Source organism: Gopherus evgoodei, chromosome 5 (assembly GCF_007399415.2).
Source record: "Gopherus evgoodei ecotype Sinaloan lineage chromosome 5, rGopEvg1_v1.p, whole genome shotgun sequence".
NCBI classification, from domain to species: domain Eukaryota; kingdom Metazoa; phylum Chordata; order Testudines; family Testudinidae; genus Gopherus; species Gopherus evgoodei.
In genome coordinates this window covers 10,401,142-10,426,654 of record NC_044326.1, presented here as the reverse complement: position 1 = coordinate 10,426,654, position 25,513 = coordinate 10,401,142, and the positions used below count along the sequence as shown (strand labels likewise).

The following is a 25,513-nucleotide window of genomic DNA, read 5'->3' as shown; positions in this document are numbered from 1 at the left end:
AGCTATTCCGATGGGTAGGAAAGATAGAAAATGTGGTAAAAGACCACCTTGGCTTAACCACGAGATCTTGCATGACCTACAAAATAAAAAGGAGTCATATAAAAAAATGGAAACTAGGTCAGATTACAAAGGATGAATATAGGCAAATAACACAGGAATGCAGAGGCAAGATTAGAAAGGCAAAGGCACAAAATGAGCTCAAACTAGTTACGGAAATAAAGGGAAACAAGAAGACTTTTTATCAATACATTAAAAGCAAGAGGAAGACCAAGGACAGAGTAGGCCCATTGCTCCGTGAGGAGGGAGAAACAGTAACAGGAAACTTGCAAATGGCAGAGATGTTTAATAACTTCTTTGTTTCAGTCTTCACTGAGAAGTCTGAAGGAATGTCTAGTATAGTGAAAGCTTATGGGAAGGGGGCAGGTTTAGAAGATAAAATAAAAAAAGAGCAAGTTAAAAATCACTTAGAAAAGTTGGATGCCTGCAAGTCACCAGGGCCTGATGAAATGCATCCTAGAATACTCAAGGAGTTAATAGAGGAGGTATCTGAGCCTCTAGCTATTATCTTTGGAAAGTCATGGGAGACGGGAGAGATTCCAGAAGACTGGAAAAGGGCAAATATAGTGCCCATCTATAAAAGGGGAAATAAAAACAACCCAGGAAACTACAGACCAGTTAGTTTAACTTCTGTGCCAGGGAAGATAATGGAGCAAGCAATTAAAGAAATCATCTGCAAACACTTGGAAGATGGTAAGGTGATAGGGAATAGCCAGCATGGATTTATAAAGAACAAATCGTGTCAAACCAATCTGATAGCTTTCTTTGATAGGATAACAAGTCTTGTGGATAAGGGAGAAGTGGTGGATGTGGTATACCTAGACTTTAGTAAGGCATTTGATACGGTCTCGCATGATATCCTTATTGATAAACTAGGCAAATACAATTTAGATGGGGTTACTATAAGGTGGGTGCATAACTGGCTGGATAACCGTACTCAGAGAGTAGTTATTAATGGCTCCCAATCCTGCTGGAAAGATATAACAAGTGGGGTTCCGCAGGGGTCTGTTTTGGGACTGGCTCTGTTCAATATCTTCATCAACGACCTAGATGTTGGCATAGAAAGTATGCTTATTAAGTTTGCAGACAATACCACACTGGGAGGGACAGCAACCGCTATGGAGGACAGGGTCAAAATTCAAAATGATCTGGACAAATTGGAGAAATGGTCTGAGGTAAACCGGATGAAGTTCAATAAAGACAAATGCAAAGTGCTCCACTTACGAAGGAACAATCAGTTTCACAAATACAGAATGGGACGAGACTGTCTAGGAAGGAGTACGGCAGAAAGAGATTTAGGGGTCATAGTGGACCACAAGCTAAATATGAATCAACAGTGTGATACTGTTGCAAAAAAAGCAAACGTGATTCTGGGATGCATTAACAGATGTGTTGTAAACAAGACACGATAAGTCATTCTTCCGCTTTACTCTGCGCTGATTAGACCTCAGCTGGAGTATTGTGTCCAGTTCTGGGCACCGCATTTCAAGAAAGATGTGGAGAAATTGGAGAGGGTCCAGAGAAGAGCAACAAGAATTATTAAAGGTCTTGAGAACATGACCTATGAAGGAAGGCTGAAAGAATTGGGTTTATTTAGTTTGGAAATGAGAAGACTCAGAGGGGACATGATAGCAGTTTTCAGGTATCTAAAAGGGTGTCATCAGGAGGAGGGAGAAAACTTGTTCACCTTAGCCTCTAATGATAGAACAAGAAGCAATGGGCTTAAACTGCAGCAAGGGGGATTTAGGTTGGACATCAGGAAAAAGTTCCTAATTGTCAGGGTAGTTAAACACTGGAATAAATTGCCTAGGAAGGTTGTGGAATCTCCATCTCTGGAGATATTTAAGAGTAGGTTCGATAAATGCCTATCAGGGATGGTCTAGACAGTATTTGGTCCTGCCATTAGGACAGGGGACTGGACTCGATGACCTCTCGAGGTCCCTTCCAGTCCTAGAGTCTATGAGTCTATGAGGTTTACACCAGTGAAGAATTTTCCTCCACAAGGAAAATCTCTGCTGAATATTTCTGCCCAGAATCCATCCATTTTGTAGCACCTGCATGGCACGAAGTGAATGGATTGCACCAGAGAATCTGGGTCTCCATCTCTTAACTTCTTTGATTCCATGAAGTTGCTTTGCCATTTACTACAGCACACAGAGAAACACTAAAGGGCAGATTTTCAGCCAGGCTCCAGCCCAGCCTCTCTTTTTTATAGGGGCAACACCTTGAACTCATTTAGGCCTCATGTGTTAGCCACTGGACACCAAAAGGTGCAAATTAGGTTGATAGGTAGCTATCCAACTACGAATACATGCACTAGCAATGAATTTTATCCATAACAAGGGGAAAACTGGTGATAAAAATGTATACTTGTTTTGCCTGCAATTGTTTTAGCCCCATCAGGGTTTGAAATTCAAAACATCTCCCAAAAGACAGAAACACATGTACAATGTGACCAGTTATTAGGGATTAATTGGTAGGCCTGGGTCAGTCCCAGTGAGTTCAGCAAGCCAGCATTCTAAGTGGATAGAAGAACGCACTAATGACTCAGCTGTAATTCTAGCTGCCTTTCTAATGTGACCATTACTTTAATTTAAGGGTTTATTTGTAGGAGGCTCCTTTGATCCCCATACCTGAGACAGAGAGGAAGTCGTCCACAGAAGTGATGTCATCAACTGCCTCAGTGAGAACTCTCACTTGTTTCTCCCACTGATCTTTAAAGACATCCATGTTGTCCTGAGCTACTTTGCTCTGGGGTCTGGCAGCCAACGTGAGTGCAGCATTTATTACCTATTATTTAGAATAAGTTGTTACAAGAAATGACAAAACTTTGCTCAAGGGAAAGAACAAATTGATTAAATACTATGTTAAAAGCACAGCTGTGCTCTGTGTTCATTTTGTTCATTAAGCAAGTCTCACAATACAAATGTATTTTTTCAGAGTTTTTGCAAGGCAGTCAACAATATAATGAAAAAGGCAAGGCTATAATCTTCATATGGGACATTTTTCTCTGTCAAATACCTTATGCTCTTTAATGCTTTAACAGTCCTTGAGTACTTTGCAGCAAGAATTTTGCCTACCTGTGGGCATAGACTGTCAATCTGGGTTGCTGCCATACGGACTAACTTCACACCTTCTTCGTTATTGGAGATAGAACAGGCCAGATTGGCAACCTGAAATGCAAATAGCAGACTGAGAATCAGGCTTTCAGGCAAATGGTACATTTTATATCTTTTTCAATATTATTACTGAACCTTGCTTAGAATGAGGGAATCATATTAGAAGCATCAAACTGCATCATTTATGCCACTGAGCAGAAACCCATGCAGATCGTTTCCTCCCTCGCAAACCAACCTGCAGCCATCTGCAGTATTAAGATATTTCACAAAATTTTCCTTCACTGAAAAGTGCTCTGCATCTCTCCGTAGTTTGTACATGACACTTCCTGTAAGACTTCTCAGGAGATTGTTAACATTTCAAAACAACTATCGAAATGTTTCTTTCTCTCTCCATGTTTGCTATGAATAACCGTGTTCAGGCTCTGTCATATCCTGATAGTCATGCCATACTGAGGAGATTCAGAGGTCCTATCAGGCACAGTTCTGCTTGGCTAACCACAGCCAACATTCTGATAACCATACTCACACACAGAAGTTCCCTACTGCTCGAGTACTCCTTTCAGTCTCAGATTCAGATGCCTTTACTCATATTGAGAAGGACCTTACTTCTCAAGTACTCCCATTTATTTCAATGGGGCTGCATGCAGTGTACGGCACCATTCAGCGAGGATCTCAGAATCTGAACTCATGGAATGTAACCATTAAAAACGACATTAAGGAGGACATGATCTACAGATCTCATTTAGAGGTCTGTATCCCTCCATATGCTGTGGAGCACTGTTCCAGGAAGGGGGGGCAGGTTTGAGCCATTATAATGCTGAGGGTGTTTGGAGCAGGAGTAGGCTGGAAAGAGTTATGGAGACATGTATGCAGACCTACCAGTTAAATCTTGCCCCTGACCAGGGCCGCCCGGGGGAGGGGGGGCAAGTGAGGCAATTTGCCTCAGGTGCCGGGTCCCACAGGGGCCCCCAAGGGAATGCTTCAGCCCCATCCCACCTCTGCCTTCCCCCATCCCTCGGATCCTCAGCACGCCACGTACAGGAGCGGCCCTGGACAAAGCTAAAGCAGCGTGACCCTAGCGGGGCCTGAGCTCCACCTTGCTCAGAGCCGTGCTGTAAGGGGGCGGGGCTGTGAGCTCCAGGGCCCCAATGGAGCCATGCCACTGCAGTGCTGTCCAGGGCCACTCCTGGATGTGGTGTGCTGAGGCTCCGGGAGAGTGGGAGGCGGGGGTAAGCAGAATGGCAGGGGGCCGGGGCCGGGGTTTGGATAAGGGGCAGGGAGTCCCGGGGACAGTCAGGGCATAGGGAGGGGGAAGAGGTTCTGGGGGACAGGGAACAGGGGTTGGATCATGGGCATTCTGGGGGTCAGTCAGGACTCAGCAAGAGGGTCGGGGCAGTCAGGGGACAGGGAACAGAACGGGTTGGTGGGGGGTGGGGTCCCGCGGTGGTGGTTGGGGAGGGAGTCTCGGGGGGGTGGTGAGGGGACAAGGAGCAGGATGGGTCGGGGATTCTGAGGGGGGCAGTCGGGGGGCAGGAAGTGGGTGGGGGTCAGATAGGGAGCAGGGCCAGGCTGTTTGGGGAGGCACAGCCTTCCCTACCCTAAAACTCATTCAGCAGTTTGAGGCTTGCAGACAGCCATTTAACACAAAGAGTCAAGCTGTTATCTTTTCCATGGGGGAGGGATCACATGAGAAGAGCAATATTTTATACCACCTACCTCCTTCCCAAACCTACCAAGGGAGACCCCCCCACCCCTGCATTCCCCGAGGCTCCAGAGGGGTTAAGTCAGTGGTTCTCAAACTTTTGTACTGGTGACCCCTTTCACATAGCAAATCTCTGAGTGTGCCCTCCTCTTATAAATTAAAAACACTTTTTTATATATTTAACACTATTATAAATGCTGGAGGCAAAGCGGAGTTTGAGGTGGAGGCTGACAGCTCATTACCCCCAGTAATAACCTTGTGTCCTCCTGAGAGGTCCCAACCCCCGTTTGAGAACCCTGGGTTAATTTAATTTTAGCACTCTGTGTCCATTCACATGCATGTGCTATTTTGAGCATTTCAGTTTTCACAACATAGGCTCATCCCAGATTCTGGAACAAGATCAAATGCTCAGTTCGTGGAGTATGAGCATAAGCTATACTAAAGACAAACCCATAGTAACCGTCTCCAGTTTGGGATGGACCCCATGGAGCCAGTCTCTAGGAAACAGATACATTCATAAAAGTTAAGTCCATTAATGGCTATTAGCCAGGATGGGTAAGGAATGGTGTCCCCAGCCTCTGTTTGTCAGAGAGTGGAGATGGATAGCAGGAGAGAGATCACTTGATTATTACCTGTTAGGTTCACTCCCTCTGGGGCACTTGGCATTGCCCATTGTCAGTAGACAGGATACTGGGCTGGATGGACCTTTGATCTGACCCAGTATGGCCATTCTTATGTTCTAAGTTAAATGAACCCAAAGTTATGGAGATAGATGTGAGTCAAGGAAGCCAGCAGAGTATAAGAAACCTGGAAAAAGCTCTGACTGGATGGGTTCAGGCATTTGGTCACAAGTTGAGGTGGTTCAAATATTTTGGATTTTTTTTCTTTTAAGCAAAATTTTTTTTATTGTTTCTTTAAAAAAAACACAGCAAGCAGCAAATATTTGGCCACACACTTCTGAAACCACAAACCATGTTCAGGTTTTGACAGACTAATTTCAGCTTTTCTATTAAAAAAATCACAACAAATTTTGAAGGAAAGCAGACATTGTCCGTGATTTTTTTCTGCTTTTTAAAACCCCCTAGTTTTCGATCAAAAAAAAGTTTTGATGGAAAATATGTGTCCAACCCTTTTAATGAGCTTTAGTGCCTTTTAGCACTAGCTGATGCAGAGAACCAGTGATACTTTGTAAAGGTGACTTGAAAAGAAGTTTTCTCAAAACTGGCTTTGTGCCGAGATGCGGATGGTTTTTAAATGTCTATTTTTCCCAGGGCTTCCCCGGGAGGGGGAGGGGCAAGTGAGGCAATTTGCCCTGGGCCCCGCAGGGCCCCCCTGAGAATAAAGTATTGCAACTTTTTTTTATGGAAGGGGACCCTGAAATTGCTTTGCCCCAGGCCCCCTGAATCCTCTGGGTGGCCCTGCCCTTAATGACAAAGCGCTGGAGCTCTATAGCCTGGATGTGAAAGGGGGAATCAAGTCTCCTAACTGCTACAGAACATCCATGCAAAAAATCCATTTTCAAAGGCTTTGTGTTACAGAAGGGAGTTTGGTCTAACTTGTTAAAATAGCAATTCATGCTAGAGTACAGAAAACTAAACAATGTTGCACATGTGGTGTTTAGAAATATGAGTAATTTATTTTTTTAAGAACAGTACAGGACTTTTTTTTTAATTTCACCAGGAAGTATTGCTCTGAATTCTAAGCTACATCAAAACACACATACATTTTAAACTATGTTGTCTTGGTATTATTCACTGTGCCTGAAGGCAGAACTATCAGTTGGAAATGATGAATGAATTAGTTCAAATATCCCACTCTGTCCAATTCTCCTTTAGTCTCCCCTTGTGGTTTTAATCTGTTCCTGTCTCCAGTGCACATCACCATATTTAGCCTCAATCCATCTGTTCTCCACAGAACCCATTTCATTTCACAGTTATTTAGAATGCGGTTTGCATGTATCACTACGTCAAAATCCATGGAAGGAAACCACTCTAGGCTTCAAAGAGTCTTCTAGGCCCTTCCCAGGCAAGATTTTATTATAACATGGTGATTCTTATTGTCATTCCACGGTGAGACAAATGAGTTAGTCTGTTTATTAACACCCTTACAGCATTCATATCAGAAATGTTCTCCTAAGCTGACTACTCCAACTAATTTGTTGTTTTCTGTTGTCACATTTTTTTGCATACATCTAGCAGTACCCTTTAATCTTCATCAGAGATAAAAACTATACCAGATCGTAACTGGAATGCAGTAGCATGTGTGGAAAGTTAGGTGAGTCGATAAAATGTATAAAAGAATTACAGACTTAAATACCAGCAAACAAAGTTACATTCAGCGCAAACCAGGGTCCTCATATTATAAAATAAGTCATCTTTTAGATTTTCTTTTCTTTTTACGATGATCAAGATGAAAGAATTGTCCTGAGGCCAAAAATGTACTATATTATATCTTACTTTCTCTCAGGTATGAGCGATGTGGGATTGAAAGTCACTTTAATAGGACCATAATAGGTCTCTTGAAATGGCAATAAAACTATCAAGCTGGCATGATCTCTTCAATTCTACTGGGAACAGACTCTTCGCATTGCATTGACATTGAAATAAAATTTGCTTCTTCTTTCTCTGTATTAATCTCTCTCTTGGATCTATCTGGTGAGGATAATATTTGGAAACTACTTTGTAAGGGTCTGTATCGAGTCATCCTGAGACAATTGTTTAATCTTTTTTGTAAAATCAAACATACATAATATGGGGAACAGAATGTAGTGTCTTTTTAAAGATCAATACGTACTATAAAGAATCCAAGAGTAATCAATGGCCATATTCAATATGCATTGTAATATGCATGATACCTATCCATATCCATCTATATCCAAAATGCAAATTTGTTGATTTATATCAACTATAATCTCTGTCTTTTCCATGAGTTGTTTTAAGTTTTGTACAAATATTGTGCCACATCCATTGATTACAATCAAGTGAAACTAATTTAAAGCAGTTAAGAATCTGCCCAACTGACTCAAATACTGTGCACAGCAGCAAACAAATCTTATACCAGAGGTTACATTTTAGCACAAATTAGAATTTAAGACCAACTCATCACAAGGGAAATTGTGCCTGTAAAGCACAATGTGAGACAGACATCACACTATTTGACAGGACTTGTGAAAAAAATACATTTTTAATGCTGTTAAGTGTGGCTTCAAGAACAAGAACACATTTTAGCTCACTCAACCCCTCAATCGTGCAAATTTTCTCTCATGTTTATTGACTATGATTAACTTGGATCATATTATTAAAATAAGAGAAGAGAGTTCTTCAGAGGTACAGGGAAACCTTGTTTTTGGTGTTCACATTTCATAACAACAATACGTATTGTGCAGAAACCTCATTGGATGATAAGTTATTTACCATTAATATGAATTCTCTTAATAGTGCCACATGCACAGATCAACAGCCTTGGATCTGGACTGCTTTGAAATGACAATGAAATGGATTGAGCATCTTGACACAGTCATGGCACCTTGTCAAAACTCTGCAATACACAGCAGTGCCATTTCAAACATGCATACTGAATAATATCCAGATATTTGGGTAGCATGGCAACCTGCCCAAAGTTCCTTACTTGCAGGGCCCAAGTTGGAAGGTACAACCTTCTGCAATGAATATTATATTCTAAGGATGTGAAATAACAGAGTACAATGCCAAACAGTCTATAGACTGGGAAGTACCAGAAAAGTGAGGACAGAGCAAGAAGCAATGGTCTCAAGTTGCAGTGGGGGGGGGGTCTAGGTTGGATATTAGGAAACACTATTTCACTAGGAGGGTGATGAAGCCCTGGAATGGGTTACCTAGGGAGGTGGTGGAATCTCCATCCTTAGAGGTTTTTAAGAACTGGCTTGACAAAGCCTTGGCTGGGATGATTTAATTGGTATTGGTCCAGCCTTGAGCAGGAGATTGGATTAGATGACCTCCTGAGGTCTCTTCCAACCCTAATATTCTATGATTCTGTGATCTGGAATATAATCCTAGCCCCAGTGAAGTCAATGGCAAAACTCCCATTGACTAGAATGGGATCCAGATTTCATCTCTGGAATTTGGCTCTCATTGCAAAATTTTCAGAATGCGTAGAGATGAGAGGGGACTGCTGGTGAGGTGTTCTCTATGAGAGGCTCTTGGCTTTGCAATCGACTTTCTTCTATGGTCTGCCCGATGCCAGATTTGGTGACGTCTAAACCATACTGCAGATACCATCTTTCCCTTTGGGCAGCTGGGGAGGAGGTGGCTTGGTGGGCTTGGCAAGTACCAGGATTGTTGATGTTGTCGGGTTTTTTTTAAATGTCTGGGCAGTCTACTAAGTTTAGAGAACATCAAACTGATGTAGCCAGCTATACCAAGTCCCTCCTTCGCCTGAAAAGACTCCCTCCAGCAGTCCTTACCACCAGCCTACTTGCCACTGGGTCAGCCCCAGCATCAGGAGAAATGAACAGATGATGTAAGAAGCACCTTTACCTCCCTTCCCCACTAGCTGGACTAAGCCCTGTAGGCCCACTCCTTGAAATTCTTATATTCGTATCTTTAATCATGTAACTCACTCCATTGTCTTCAGTTAAAAGACATGCAGGATCAGTCCTGGGGGGAAAAAATACTTTTTTCTGTGATTTAGACACTGGAATATTCCTGCAATAAGTAAAAATATGGTGCAATTGGAAAACAGTATTTTATTTTTAAAATTAAATAAATAAAAGATTTATTTAAATTTATGTTTATCTTTATTACTGTACACAGGATTACATTGTAGTTCTAGAATGTAGTAAAGATAATAAGGCCCCTTTACATTTACATAATCTTACAGGTCTCTTTGCACTGCTAGAATGTTAATGAGAATCAGGCTCAGGTATCTTTCTTCTGTATTGCTGAGCTGCACCCTTTCCACTTCCCACAGTTTGAACTGAACCCTTGGAGATTTTATTACAAGTAATCGTGATGATCAAAATGTATTTTCCTCTGTATTAATCTTAAATTCCGAGATTTGGCAGGGTTGCTCTGGATTTACTGGAAGTAGTTCAAAGAAACACAAATTAATTGCTCGGAGCGAAAATTCAGATGAAGGTTCCCCTATATGTTACAACAAAGCAGGGATAAAAATATAAATACTACAGGGTATTGTTTAGTAATTTGCATAGTCTTTCCCTCCCCCTCTCCCGCCCCCCCTAACAGCACGGATTGGGTGAAAGCAGCACACTGCAGAAGGACTCAGATGTGGGCTCTCAGTGACTATGCAACAGCTCAAAGATAATAGAAAAATACATGTTTAAATGTGATTTTGCAACTACTGTTTGAGGCTCCCTTACCTATATTATATAATTGACATTTGTTTTGTTAAGGATTGTGGAAAAGAAAATTGGCAGTGAGCTATTTCCTTTCAGTGAGTAAAGGAAGAATGAGCATAAGCAGGGGGGGAAAATAGCACAGGGAGACAGTTTTACTTTGTGTAATGACCCATCCACTCCCAGTCTTTATTCAAGCCCCATGCTATTTTTCCCCTACTGTTACTCACACTTTCTTGTCAACTGTTAGAAATGGGCCATCCTGATTATTACTACAAAAGTTTTTTTTTCTCCTGCTGATAATAGCCCACCTTAATTGATTACACTTGTTACAGTTGGTATGGCAACACTCATTTTTTCATGTTCTCTGTGTATATATATATATCTTCCTACTGTATTTTCCACTGCAGGCATCCAGTGAAATGGGTTTTAGCCCACAAAAGCTTATGCCCAAATAAATTTGTTAGTCTCTAAGGTGCCACAAGGACTCCTCGTTCTTTTTGCTAATACAGACTAACACGCCTGCTACTCCGAGAAGAATGTTAAAATACTTTAGTTGCCATTTTCTGTGTCAAGAAGTGAAAAAGCTCATCTACATCTGGGCATGTCTACCTTGCCCCACAGTTACTACTCAGGTGTGAATAGTAGTGTGCACAAAAGTGCTGCACTGTAACTTCCTCATGTGGATGCTGCAGGTGCAAAATTAAAGGTTCCTAGTTAGTACTAATGGAATTCTGTTTGAGGAGGATCACATTAGTGTGAACTAGAAATTTTTAAGTTTGTGTCTCCAGTGTCCACATGAGGGAGGTTCAGCACAGACCTTTGCTGTACACTGCTATTCACCCCCCCCCACTTCCACAGTCCGAACTGCAGGGCAGTGTAAACATGCCCTTAGGTATGTATCTGGCCCCCTTTAGTTTAGTGTCCAAACACTTCACCATCTGTGGAAGTACTAATCTTCACAATACCCCAGGAGGTAGGAAGGTAAGAGTAAGAAAACTGCACAGAAAGAGTAGGAGATTTGCCTAAAGTTACAAAGGGAGCCTGCGGGGGAGCAGGTCTTTCAAGTCCCAGACTAATGTCTGAACCCCCGACCCATTCTTTTTTAATCACTCATATTCGGTATTATGAACAGATTTCCATGGGCTCAATATGGGACCTATTCTTGTCCATACACAAATAAGTGCTAAAAACCAGAGTATCACAGACTACATATAGCAGTAGTTTCTCCTTCGCAGAACACAGTTCAACTAGCTGTACCGATTCCTACTGTTAGGAAGCTCCTGGGAGCGACTCTCTTTCTTAATACCTGGTCCTGCAGAACTGGGGAAAAGACACACTGAATGCTCTCTACAGTTCTAGGTACTTCCGTACGTGGAGGGGATCAACAAGATGGAGAGAATCTATAGATAGTAACACAGATTAAAATGGCTCTAGAGAGCCTCCTGTGCGCGAAAAGAATAAAATAGCTCAGATTTCAGTCCTAGGATGAGATGCAGGTAGGCTGATGCGTGAGGACTGTAATTCACTTCAACAGGACTCCCGATAAAGACAGGAGTGCACCATCTTGCAGCTTATTGCAGGACTGCGGTTTTGACATGTACAACATTAGCTAAAATATGGTTGGAGTAGGCGTTAAAACTGCTGCTAAGAACTCAAAGGGTGTCAGGACCAAGGAGGAAGAGCTAGTATTTAAGGTTCAAATTAGCAGCCGTCTTCGTGTTCATGTTCATGTTCACAGAAGCAGACAAACTAGTCAATATTGTTTGTTTGCCACTACCCAAATACAAGTGATCAATCTGTCCCAGTGACTTTAATGGGAAAGTAATCACTAGTTTGCCTTCATGAACAAACTAATGCTCTGGTCCAAAGCTGAATCACTCAGCATCAGTCTACACAACTCGTATTTAAAAACCTCACTGGCCTAAAAGGATGCAATAAAGCCTGAACTAATGGTTTCCAAGCAGACTCTCATTAGGCATATGTGGTTTTGGAATAACAATAGGAAAGCACTGTCCACAAATAACAAAATAAATAGACACATTTAATGTTCTTTTTATTCATCTGGGAACCTGCACTGCTCTTTTCCTACCTGTGTGAGCTATCATCACCCAGCAACTCAGTGTTGGTTTTGCAATTCAGATTTTTTTTTTGAGCATAAAAAAAAATCAGCCTAATTACATTGCTTTTTAACATTACTAATTATTTTTTTTGTTTTGCAGTAATACCTAGAGGCCTCGGTCAGACATCTGGGTACCACTACACTATGTACTATGTCAAAATATAACAAAAAAGACAATCACTACTCTAAAGAGCTTGCAGTCTAATTAACAATGCTAGACAGGTACATTTATTGTCATAGGTATAGTAACATCTGAACACTACAGTGATTTTTCTGTGCAATGGAATCTTCATCCAGAATCTTCTTTTTGCAACATAATGAGACTTATAGCATATTCCACTGGCTGAAAATTAGTGAGGAACAATCAGGAATAGATCTGGAGTACAGAAGTTTAATTTAGATAATGGATTGGGTGTGACAGAATACATCCCTGTATTCACACCATGCACACTATTGTAATTCTCTTTGTACAAAGTATGCCTGGTAAAGTGTCATTTAAAAACTCATAATTTGCTGGTCAGTATTGTCCTGGTAAAATGTGTGTGGCAACAGTGTATGTGAAGTTATAAGATTCCTCTCTATGGTGCTATTAACACAAGTTCCACACCACACAGCCCTGCCCAAATGGAAGCTGGCAAACAAGTCTGTCCTAAGAAAAGGAACGTGTGTTCTACTTAATTTGCACTTAAGAAGTGAACAGAGCCATCAAGCAGGGAGGGAAACAAAGGAAGCTAAAACAAGTGAGAAAAACCAGCAGGGAACATCCTTCCACATACACTCTTTGGACTTGTCTACACTGACAATTTACAGCACTGCAACCTTCTCGCTCAGGGGTGTGGAAAAAACACCCCCCCTGAGTGCAGCAAGTTTCAGCACTTTAAAGCGCCAGCACTGGTATCTATGCCTCTTGTGGAGAAGCGCTCTGCTGTGACTACACAAGACATGCTAAAGCTCTGCCATGGCAGTGCTTCAGCATTGCCAGTGTAGACTAGCCCTTTGTCTACTAGTGCTCATCTGGAAATGTTTTGCAAAACGGGGACTGAAACTATAAAAAGCAGGGACAAACATCCCATGGCACCTCTCTCTCTCCCAGCCCATTGCATTCATTGCTTCTGAATGGACAAAGGAAGCAGTCATTAGAATCTGGGAGAAAGGTCATGAGCCACAGCGTTTGCGCAGTATGGCTGCTGAAAGCATGTGGTGAGAAACTTTGCTTGAATCTGATATAGTTTGTTAAGTCAGTAACCATTAGTAACCACTTTATCTTTATTTTTCTTGTAACCATTTCTGACTGTTATGCCTCATTACTTGTACTCACAATCTCTCTCTCTGCAGTTAATAAACTTGGTTTTCTGTTTTATCTAATCCAGTGTGTTTAAACTGAAGTGTGTGAATAACTATTTTAGATAATAAATTGGCATGTTATTTCCTTAAAGGAATAACAGACTTAAAATATCTGTATTGTCTAGGAGAAGGCTTGGCAGTACAAGACATACATTTCTGGGGGGAATTTGGGACTGGGGGTGCATTGGGATCAGCCTGTGGCATAAGATGAGAGCCAGAGTGTAACCCAAGTGTAGTTATCAGACTGCAGATACACACAGACACTCAGGGTGTGGCTTGCATGGTGGAAGGCTGTTTATTGAACATCCCAGGTAGGAGCTACTTCAGCAAAGCATTGGAAGGCACCCAAGGTTGCAGGGCAGGGATGACAGAGCCCCACACTGGTCTGGACTGTACCCTGGTCAGAGAGGGTAAGTCCAACTAGCTAAAGAACAAGTCTGAGAGTCAGGGGATCTGTAGTCCCAGCTTTGGCACTGAGTTATTGCACAATCTTGAGCCAGTCCATTATCCTATTCAATTCACCACTCACTACTCTGGAACAATTCAGTATGAAGTCAAATAAGAGGTTATCATGGGGTTAACAAACCCCATGTAGGCTATAGGCAGAAGAGAAAAAGAGAGCCTTCCAACCCCACAGGCAACCAGGCTGACCACGCCCCAGCACAGCTGCCAATCATGGAGTAAGTACCCACAGCTAGAACTAATACAGAAAACAAGCTCAGCTATAAAGGAAGGAGAACAGAAAGAGAGAGCAGAGGTAGAAGCGCCCGTGATGACAGAAAAACAATAGTGCCATGCCAGGCTGCCTCCAGTGAACTGACAGGGAGCCAAAGGAAGACTGCATAAGGGCTGATAGAGTTGGTGGTGAAGTTTGAAGCAGTATAAATGAGATCAGAATCTGTCCCGCTTGCTTGCAACATTTTGGTACTTGCACGTGTGGTCGTGACTAGAAGCTAGAAATGCAAGAGGGTTTCAAAATAAAACACTGAAAAATCCTTACATTTTAGTATTTTCAAAACTGCATTTTCACTGGTGAAATTTCTTTCTCCATAAACAATTTCCAGGTGAAAGCAGTGACTTGGATACAGCTATGGCTACACTTGCAGCTGTACAGCGCTGGGAGTTAAACCTGTCTGCTACAGATGAGTAGGGAAAGCGCTGCAGTGTGTCCACACTGACAGCTACCAGCACACTGTCGTGGCCACATTTGCAGCATCTGCAGCGGCATTGGGAGCGGTGCATTATGGGCAGTTTCCCAGCGTTCAAGTGCCTGCAACATGCTTTTCAAAAGGGGTGGTGTGGGGTGGAGTGTGACAGGGAGCGTGGGGGAGAGAGAAAGTGGATTTTTGGAGCCGACACCATGTCAGCAGCTGCCTTGCAAGTTCTGATCCCCTCTCCCACCCCTCTCTCACTCACTGAAAGCAAACAGCAGCTGTTTTTTTCCTCACAGACCAGATAAGCAGCCACTGCTAAAATGGACCCCCCCTCCCTCCCGCCCGCCGTGCTGCTTCTCTCCTCAAGCCCCCTCCCTCCCCCTCTCTTCAAGCAAACACTAGCTGTGGGCCTTCCAAAAGGAGCCCCCCTACCTCTGCTCATTCACAGCAGACAGTGACTGTGTGTGTTTTTTTGATAAGCAGTCCGGGAACCCAGAGTTCACAACAAAATAAAGAGAGACATCACAACAAGACAAAGAGCAGGACCTTAACTTAAAAGGATTACGGGAAGCTTCCGGAGGTTGGTCACAGAGTACTAAGATTATTCCCTGTTTACACTGGGCCTTTATTTCTCTCGAGGAGGTGGAGTACAAGCAGCGCTGTAGCCACAGAGATACAGCGCTGTATGTGCCTTGCCAGTGTGGACGGGAAGTGAGTTACAGCGCTATAAAGGCACCAACAGCACTGTAACTCTCAAGTGTAGCCAAGGACTCTGATACTAGTGAAATGGGTGTATGTGTTACTGCTCATGGAAATATGGAGTTGTTTTCCACAGCACGTTATAAACCAAAATCGTGGAAGTTCTGTACCTACTGTGGCAAGGCACCTTCTCAGTCTCCACTGCTTTTAGCCCTGGTAAGACAGGCTCAGGTAATGCAGTCCCCCTTGGGACACAGGGGAAATTTGCTCCCTGTATCTCCACCAGTCCTGGTTAGTGAATTCTTACCCCCTTGTGGGAGAAAGTACTGCCTCTCCTCCTGGAGGGTCTCGCTGTTTTGCTACTCCTGGCAGCAGGGCTTCTTCTCTCTCTGCTCTGCCCCCCTTCCTTGCACAGGGAAGGGTTTAAAAAGGTCTCAGGCAGCCCCAAGTTGGAATCAGCTGGTCTCAATTAACCTCAGGTAGCTCCCCCCTCAGCTGATTCTAATTTGCTACCTTGGTAACCCTTTCACAGCTGAACCTGATTGACCTGTGGTTGCCTCTCAGTTGATAAGGAGGAGGGCCTTTTAACCTTCTGGTACTGATTCCTACCCCTCCCTTGCAGCTGTCTGTCCTATTGGCATCCAGTGGGGGTGGGCGGGCTTCTAAAGGGCCTCCCCCCAGCCGAAGGGGAGGACCCACAGGTCTGGGACACCAAGTAATTACGGGGCACAACCAATGAAAAAAACAGGATCGGGAGTGAGGTCATAGGGCTAAACGAAGGGAACCTGATGGGGACACCGAGCAGAGAACCCCGGACAACGCCCACTGCTCCTCAAAGGCGTCAAGGGAGCCAGTGGATGCTGCCCAGAGGAACTCTGCCCGGGTGCGTGAGCAGACGGAGGAACGGAAATAGGCCCTACAGTCGCAGGAAATCCCGTCGGCCAATCTCCTCTTCCTGGTGTTGTAGATGGCCAGTTTGGCCAGGGCCAAGAGGAGGTTGAGAAGGAGATCCCGCGACTTCGTGGGGCCATGGATAGGGAGCGTGTAGATAAAAAGGTGAGGGGAAAAGTGCAACCAAAAACGCAGGAAAATATTCAGGAGGAGCCGGAACAGGGGCTGCAACCTGGCGCACTCCAAATAAACGTGCGCCAAGGTCTCCTTCTCACCACAGAAAGGGCAGGTGCTAGGGACAGACATGAACCGCGCCAAGTACACGCCCGTGCTCACGGCTCCGTGAAGGAGCCACCAACTGATACCCCGGCGGGCCTCGGGACCAGGGCAGAGTACAAGCTGGCCCACCGGGGCTCCTCACCCTCGAGAGGCGGCAGGATGTCCCGCCATTTGGTATCGGGGCGGGACGCGAGGGTGAAGTAGTGAAGGGTATGGAGCACGAGCGAGTACAGATGTTTCCGTGGCTCGGTCTGGAACAAAACCGGCTGCAGATCATGCAGCCGGCTGGCAGTGAAAGGGTGAGGGGGCCGATTGGGTCCACGGGGCAGGGGCCCGATAAAAATGTCCACGGGGCCTGGGGTGGAGGGTGGGCGGGGCGTGCCCTCTCGCAGGACCCGGACGAGGTAAGCCCGAGCAGCAGGCAGTAAAGCAGCCTTCACCTCCTGAAGTACGCGCTGGGGAGTATGAGGTCTGGAGAGCCCCATGCGCTGAGCGAGCGTCAGGGGATCCAGCCAGTCTCCCCGGTCGTAGTCCAGGAGGTCTCCGACCCTGGTGACTCCTGCCGAGACCAGCCTCTGGCACACCGTGGGGGACTCCGCCACCTGCACACGAAGCTGGGGATTGTGTAGCAGGGGCAAAACATCACCTCATTGCATAGGTTGGGAAATGAACCCCCATCAACTGCTTGGAAGGCAGCTATGCTCACCACTATACCACCAAACATCTGGCTTGAAGCTGTCTGTCCTGAGTTTATCACACTACTTTCAGCATCCATCCCTTTTGTGTGTGGTTGCATACATGGGTGAGCAAGAGTTTATAGAAACTTCTTTGTGAAAGATTGGCTCTGCTAAGATAGAATGTGACTCCTAATGAGAGGCCTTTTTAAAAAAATGCACAGATCTGGAAACAAAAGTACATATTCAAAGCTGCTTAGAATTCAGTGACATAAAATAGTCTCTGTGGAATCTAATTCCCTTTGCAGAAAACTTCAGCAGTTGGGCAGAACACTAGGAATTACATATGATCCCCTCTCCTGCAGGAATACTATGGATCTGGGGAACTTAACTGCAGTAAAATTAGGTGACAGTCAGAAATGTTTGGCAAACTCTAATCAGCATGATTAGAGAATAAAGTTCCACTGAGGTTATTGGATAGTTACCATTATAGACTAGAAAGTGGCTATTCTCATAAAAAAATTATTCCTCATTTGAACAACCAACAGACATGTATACTGGAAATTAGTTACTTATTTTAGAGTAGCACATACTAATATTCAATATAATCTCCTGCATGTACAACTCTCCTGGTGCTGAAATCAAGAACGTATTTATTAATTGCCTGTTAAAACTTCAGGAGAGATTATAATGTCACATTAATAAGGCGTAACATTTTAACAGTGAGGGCAATTAACCAGTGGAACAATTTAGCAAGGGTCATGGTGGATTTTCCATCACTGACAATTTTGAAATCAAGACTGGATGTTTATCTAAAAGATATGTTCTAGGAACTATTTTGGGGAAGTTCTATGGATTATGTTATATAGGAGGTCAGACTAGATGCACTTGGAATCTATGAATCAGGAATGCAAGCACATACACATAGATTTTATTTTATATATAAATCCAGTATATCTAATGTATACTGTATACATAAAAATTGTATGTGTGTGTGTGCATGAATGTATATTAAGTTTACTGGATAGTTCCTACTTTATACTCTTCAGATATTCCACCATTCACCAAGGATTCCATGAAGCTGGGAGACAACCTAAGTGCAGTCCTAAAACATTCCTACCCCTGAGCAATATCATTATTGTGTATATCAACCACTGGAGACAAACTTTTTGTTAAAATAGAAAACTTATCAATGAGTGCAAGGAGCCTTCTGAAGATTGGGGGAATAACACTTATCACCCCCTCTGATTCTGTCTAAAGATAATACCTCTCACTGTTGTTTTTCAAAAGCAGCGAAGAGTCCTGTGGCACCTTATAGACTAACAGATGTATTGGAGCATGAGCTTTCGTGGGTGAATACCCACTTCGTCAGATGCATGTAGTGGAAATTTCCAGGGGCAGGTATATATATACACAAGCAAGAAGCAGGCTAGAGATAACAAGGTTAATTCAATCAGGGAGGATAAGGCCCTCTTCCACCAGTTGAGGTGTGAAAATCAAGGAAGGAGAAACTGCTTTTGTAGTTGGCTAGCCATTCAGTCTTTGTTTAATCCTGAACTGATGGTGTCAAATTTGCAGATGAACTGGAGCTCAGCAGTTTCTCTTTGAAGTCTGATCCTGAAGTTTTTTTTGCTGCAGGATGGCCACCTTAAGATCTGCTATTGCGTGTCCCAGGAGACTGAAGTATTCTCCTACAGGTTTTTGTATATTGCCATTCTTAATATCTAATTTGTGTCCATTTATCTTTTCCATAGGGACTGTCCAGTTTGGCCGATGTACTTGGCAGAGGGGCATTGCTGGCATATGATGGAGTACATTATATTGGTGGACGTGCAGGTGAATGAACCGGTGATGGTGTGGCTGATCTGGTTAGGTCCTGTGATGGTGTCGCTGGTGTAGATATGTGGGCGGAGTTGGCATTGAGGTTTGTTGCATGGATTGGTTCCTGAGCTAGAGTTACTATGGTGCTGTGTGTGGCTGTTGATGAGAATATGCTTCAGGTTGGCGGGCTGTCTGTGGGCGAGGACTGGCCTGTCACCTGAGGCCTGTGAAACTGACAGATCATTGTCCAGGATGGGTTGTAGATCCCTGATGATGTGTTGGAGAGGTTTTAGCTGGGGACTGTATGTGATGGCCAGTGGAGTTCTGTTGGTTTCTTTCTTGGGTTTGTCTTGCAGTCGGAGTCTGTTGTTTTTCAGTTGGCATTTGGATGATTGGATGGTTTGCCCACCTTGTTCCTTCAGGACTGGGGTAAAAAAACATTGAAATGGTTTGAGCTAACTATCTGCATGACTTCCACTGGCCAGGTTTCTCCTACCTGAATCAGCTATGCGGGTGTAAAGCTTTTTGTTAAATCAGCCCTGCAAAATGTATACATTTAGTAACTGAGACTGTTACTGCATACTAATTTGGGAAACAGATGAGTAAGGCACTCAAGCACATGCATAATTTTAAGTATGTGAGTAATCTCATTTACTTCAATTACAAATGTGCCTAAATATAATACTGAAGAATCAGTTTCTAAGGCCTGGTCTACATGAGGGTGGGGATCGATTTGAGTTATGCAACTTCAGCTACGTGAATAACGTAGCTGAAGTTGATGTACCTAGATATATTTATCGCGGTGTCTTCACTACAGTGAGTCAACTGCTGCCGCTCTCCCATCGACTCTGCTTGCACCTCTCACTGAGCTGGAGTACAGGAGTTGATGGGAGAGCACCCAGGGATCGATTTACTGTGTCTCTATACTAGACGTGTTAAATTGATCCCCGCTGGATCGATCGCTGCCTGCTGATCTGGCCATCATCATACCGTTAGTTAGCATGGAGTAAGGAAAGTAAGTGAAGTTGCACACTGCTTAAATACCTTGCTAAATCAGGGCCTTAAAAGACCCAGTAATGGTAACGTCAACAGGCCCTTTAAAATGATTAAACTGTGTTTATTGTTAGTTACTAAACAGTCACTTGCTATTTTGTTTTAAATTAATATTATTTAAGCTTTGAGGCCCAATTCCTGACTCTCCTTCTGGAATCTGAAATACACATATTTTGCGTATCCCTCCATTACATGCATCCATTCCACCATTTCTGGTGGACTTCAATGCCTCAAATGATTAATTTAACTTTGTATCTTATTTAAAACAAATAACCAAACCCCTATGATATTTAAAAGATATATACTCAACTCAAAAATCGAAAACTAATCAGATATGTATGTCGATGAGATCATCTCATGAACATTTACTCTCATAGCTATCTTCCTTCTCATCCTCACACTATATCATCCTTAGTAATCTTACTTATCCAGTAACTTTTATTATATGAACCCCAGGGCAAGAGATTTTATTTTATGGATCAGGAGAATGGAAGATGGATACAGGGATGAATTTAAGTAGCAAGCCACAACTTCATTATGTGAACTATGGGAAGAAGCTGTATCCACCCACTCCCTCTCACACACCAGGCATTTCCCTGGGTCCAGTGCAGGTTAAATGGACTCCCACCAGTAGGAGATAGACCTTCTTCAGCCATCTCCTAGGACTCAGTTCACTTCTGAATCCTCTTGTCTTTCCTCTCACAAGAGGAATAGAAGGTATCAAGGGCTGACTCTGCAAAGACTTCTCTCCTTCCACTTACAGGCAAAAGGTGCATCATTCAAATCCCCGGATCTCATGTACCTCTGGGAGCTTTCCCCTTTCACCTTTATCTGTGCCTGGATAGCAGCTGCACGTGGCAACAGACTGACATTCCTATATTCCTCCTAGCCTTAAATTCCTAGACTTACTACTTTTCACCTAACCTTTTCACTTCCAAATGCTGCTAGGAAGACTATTTGGCATAGTGGAGAAAAAAATCCTCTTCGATCCCCCAAACAGGTCAGAACCACAACATTCTGGAAACACAGCTCAATAATTCCTGAAGTACATGGAAGCAGGGTGGGACATCAAGAGGGGCCCTGGGTTCCTGGGGCAGGCTTTAAAATGAGAACCAATCAGCTATATTTATCCATGCCAACTGGCCAGTGGGAGGCAGAGAAGTCCCTTCCCCTCCCTCAGGCACTCCCCTAGCCACACTGAGGCACAAGATGGGAGTTCACGCCAGAAAATCTGGGCATAAGCTTTCTCTACTCCCTTCCTCCCCCTAGGAGTTGGCCATCCCCCCACTAGTCCATCCAAACTCCCCGACCCACACTGGTGGGAGGGGCAATTATCTGTAAAGTACTACACACACACATAATGTTATAGAAATAATAATACAGACCAGCAATGATTCAGGGGTTAAATTAGAGCAGAATTTGGCCTCAGGAACATATTTCAATGAGATTACTTGAGAAGTAAGGCGTTACACAGCATGAGGAAGAGTGGCTGAATCTTGCCTTAGATAAAAAGAGGTATCATTACAGTTTATAAAACAGCAGGTGGACACTCCTCCATCATATAGCTATATATATATATATTTGGGTGGGCCAAGGAAAAAAGCAATCTAATCTGAGCTAAATAACTAACTGTACCATCAAGTCCATACCTTTACTGTTCACTATTAGTTAACAGGTACTTCACTTTCTTACATGGCTGATGGGAAATGAGTCTCAGAAGTGACAGCAAGAAATTAATATGATTGATTTATTTTCTGCGTTATGGCTATAAAAGCTTTTTACATCTTGCTGATGCACATTTATGTTCTTCCATTCGCAGAAAGCAAATTTATAGTGCCTAACAGAATTTCTTCTGCGAAGGTCAGAGATAAATGGGCACATCCATCTCCTTTTACCTTTCTTAGCAGATTCTAGTTGTTTTTCTGTTTAATTTGTGAGTAGAGTTAAGATTCCCCCAGCCCCCCATAATTCTGCATTGATTACTTTATTAAGGAAAAACCACTGAACATTACTTTATTAAGGAAAAACCATTGAACAAAAGAGGAAGGTTTAGCACAAAGATATAAATCACCTATGCACTCCAATAGAACAGAAAGCTTAACTAACAGCAACTTTTACATTTGCACATACTGTGAAATAACCAAAGAACACACTCTCTCTCTCGCTCTGGTATTCCAAGAAAAAGAAAAACCAATGCATTACTTGTGTATGAAAACTTTTTGCTGAGCTGTAGTTAAGGTGATTTTTGTTAAAACTTGTCAGTAATTATTTTCAGTGGTTACTGCAACACCATACAAGATAAAGCACACAGAGCTATGTTTTAAAATATGCTCCTTTCTTTTTTACGAGTGGGAGAGGGACTGAGAGGTCAAATATTAATAATATGTTTTTAATGTTTATTTTAAGGCAGGACAAGTTGCAAGATGGATTTTATGTGATCCTGGTGTGATTTTTTAAAAAATTCCTTTACCATATATGACATCCTGGGGTGCAATTCAGTGAGGGGCTGTGTCATCATCTGCTTTGCAACCTGGGGTGCCTCACACTGTTTTGTAGGTGATTCAGATGGGAGCTACAGCAGCAAAGAGTCTGCCAGCATGCCGGTAACACCCAGAATGTGTGTATACAGCACATTCCAGTCACGTTCTCACTTCCACCAGCCTTGGTGCAGGGTGACCCCAATGCACTCCCCATCCCAGATTCCCCCCCACCCCTCCCCAAAAAAATGTGTTCTGCACTGTCCAGCCCTTTCCTGGACAGTCCAGATATATTAGGCCTGTTACCCCGTTGAGGGATCAAGACACAACAGTTTGCCACCTCAAATGGAGTTACTCACACAGCTCATAACACTGGATTAGTTTTGATTAAAGAGTAAGACAAGTTAATTTAACTACAAACAGATGGGTTTAAAGTGAATACAAGTAATGAGGCATTAAAGTCAGAAATGTTTACACAAGAAATAAAGATAAAGCACTTCCTAAACTTAAACTAGACTTTGTTCAAGGTGAAGTCCCCTACCACATCTTTTCAGTACATTGCTGACCGAACCTTCAGGCTAGGATCTGCTCCTAAAGTCCAACGTCTGATTCTTTTGTCTTTGTAGGTGAAAAGAGAGAGATGGGTAGGGAGAGACAACTTGGGATGCTTTTGCCCTTCAGTTTTATAGTTCAGTCAGCCTTCAAAACGATTTTCCTGAGAGTGACCCCTAGATAAAGTTATTTCCAGCTGAGAGCAAGGAGACATGGAGTCTGGCGGGGGAGAGGTTTTTTTCTTGTTGCTTGCTAAGATGCAGATCTGTGTGTTTATGTCCCCCCCCTTTGCCAAAGAAGGGCCACTTGAGAGATGAGGTCCTATCAGCTTTGATGACACTTGGCTAGGGGTGTCAAGTTGTCCTTTATCTTTGAGAAACAGGTTTACTCACTTCCCAGACTTGTCTGTTAAACACAATTCAGTCATGTCAGCTTATGTTCATAATTTTACATAGAATGTTGTTACATCTATTTTACCGTGATATTATTGGCCAGCAGGTTATTCGTTTTCAGATGATACCTTAAAAAACATATTTTATACAAACGTTATTATAATAGAGTATAGGGTATGAATACGGGGTGCATTCCATCACACCATAGATTAGTGCTAGTTCGAAGGCAATGGAAATTGATGTCTTCTATCTAGCCACAGAAGTAGAGCTGGTAGCAGCCATGCAAGATTCCTCTTCCCTTCACCCCCACCAATATGCCTTAACCATGACACAGAAAGACAGCCTGTGGAGGGACAGGAGAGCAGGTTATTCTCCAAATTTTCTGGTAGGGTAGTGACAGTCTTGTTGGAAGTGTGTAAGTTGTGATGGTGATTTAAGTAATGTGGATGTCTGATCACTAAGAACCAAGGTAAGACCATCAACATATTTCAAGGGAAAGCAGGCAGATGATAGAAAGGATTTTTTTATTCTATTTTTATTAAGAACAGAGGTTTCTTTTTGGCCCTTCTTTTATATTCCCGAACATTTTAGATTATGTGAGACCATGGTGGCTGACACAAGCTACGTTGTTCAAACAGACTACATCTATTATTGGAAGAAATATTTTCTTATAGACCTTGGATACTGCAGCATTATTAATTATTAAATTTGTTGAAATTTATATCCATACATAATACCATCTCTAAATTAAAGACTATATTTTTCTGCTTTTTGCTAGGGTTTAATTTTTTATTACAGAATTAACAGATATCCGCAATTTTTTCATCCCAGTAATAACCTGAGCCATATGGTTTATCTGATTAAAAGACTGTAAGAGGAATAATATTGCTGATTTGGCCTTACATTTTATCCCAATCCTCACATATTTTGCAGTTCTATGCACGAAAGCCAATTACCTTCTCAAAGGATCATTATTAGCTCATAAATACACAAGCATATGTGTACATAATTGTGATTATTTTCTGTCCATCACAAAGAGCTCTGTTTTGATATTTTTTCTTTGACTATTCCAAATAAAAATGTCATAATGATGCAAGTCACAGACATGCAGTTTTTATAATGATTTGCTGGCAATACCAGAAGTTAAGTTAATTGTTAGCAAGTTATGCAGAAACAAGACACTTAACTGCTAATCTAAAAAGGTCAAGATTCTGAATGTTTATATGGAATGGAACAGAGAAGTGACAGAAGTTTCAGGGGCATGTTTGATTTAAAGGAGGGTGTCAGTGAGTTCTTTCTCAGGGTCACCCTATACCAGCCTCTGTTCCTTTTTAGTTTTGTGGAGCAATGACTGACAGAAAATCAGTCAAAGCCAGGATTGTCCAGCAGAAGCAAGCAGATGCTACCAATGCTCTTAGTCTCACTGAGGTTACTTTATAATTTCAACTCAATAATGGGTTCACTCTCCTGTCTGTGGAGTCCTTTGGGAGGAACTGGTCCTCCATAGGAATAGTTCTGTCCTTCACTACAGAGGAGGGTTGACAAAGTTTGGCTTCTGTGGTCAAGAGTCTGAGTTTTATTTAGGACTCCCAATTCCACCCGCATGATGTTCTCTGTGACCAAATACAGAAGTATCCATCTTTGATTCTCATGAGATATATTTTCTCATCCTTTTTATGGCCTTCTGCTTCTCCTCACTTCCTTTTCTTTCTGTGGGGTGTTTCTCACTAGAGGACCAAGATGACCTTTCTGAGCAAGGTCTCACCTCAAAGATATCTGACGGATAGATTTTCTCCTATGTCTCCTCCTCTAGGCACTACACTTTGGACTCCAACAGATGGACTT

At 42.8% G+C, this 25,513-nt stretch overlaps 1 protein-coding gene across 4 annotated transcripts in view; it reads right to left on the bottom strand.

The window, feature by feature from the left end:
* CTNNA2 (catenin alpha 2) overlaps positions 1-25,513 on the bottom strand; it is an 818,238-nt gene that overhangs the window by 83,722 nt on the left and 709,003 nt on the right. For all 4 annotated transcript variants that reach the window (XM_030563913.1, XM_030563912.1, XM_030563911.1 and 1 more), the window contains 2 exons: positions 3,138-3,230; positions 2,691-2,847 (listed from right to left, as the gene is read on the bottom strand). In XM_030563913.1, coding sequence (XP_030419773.1) covers positions 2,691-2,847; positions 3,138-3,230 — 250 coding nt within the window. The remainder of the gene's footprint in view (positions 1-2,690; positions 2,848-3,137; positions 3,231-25,513) is intronic.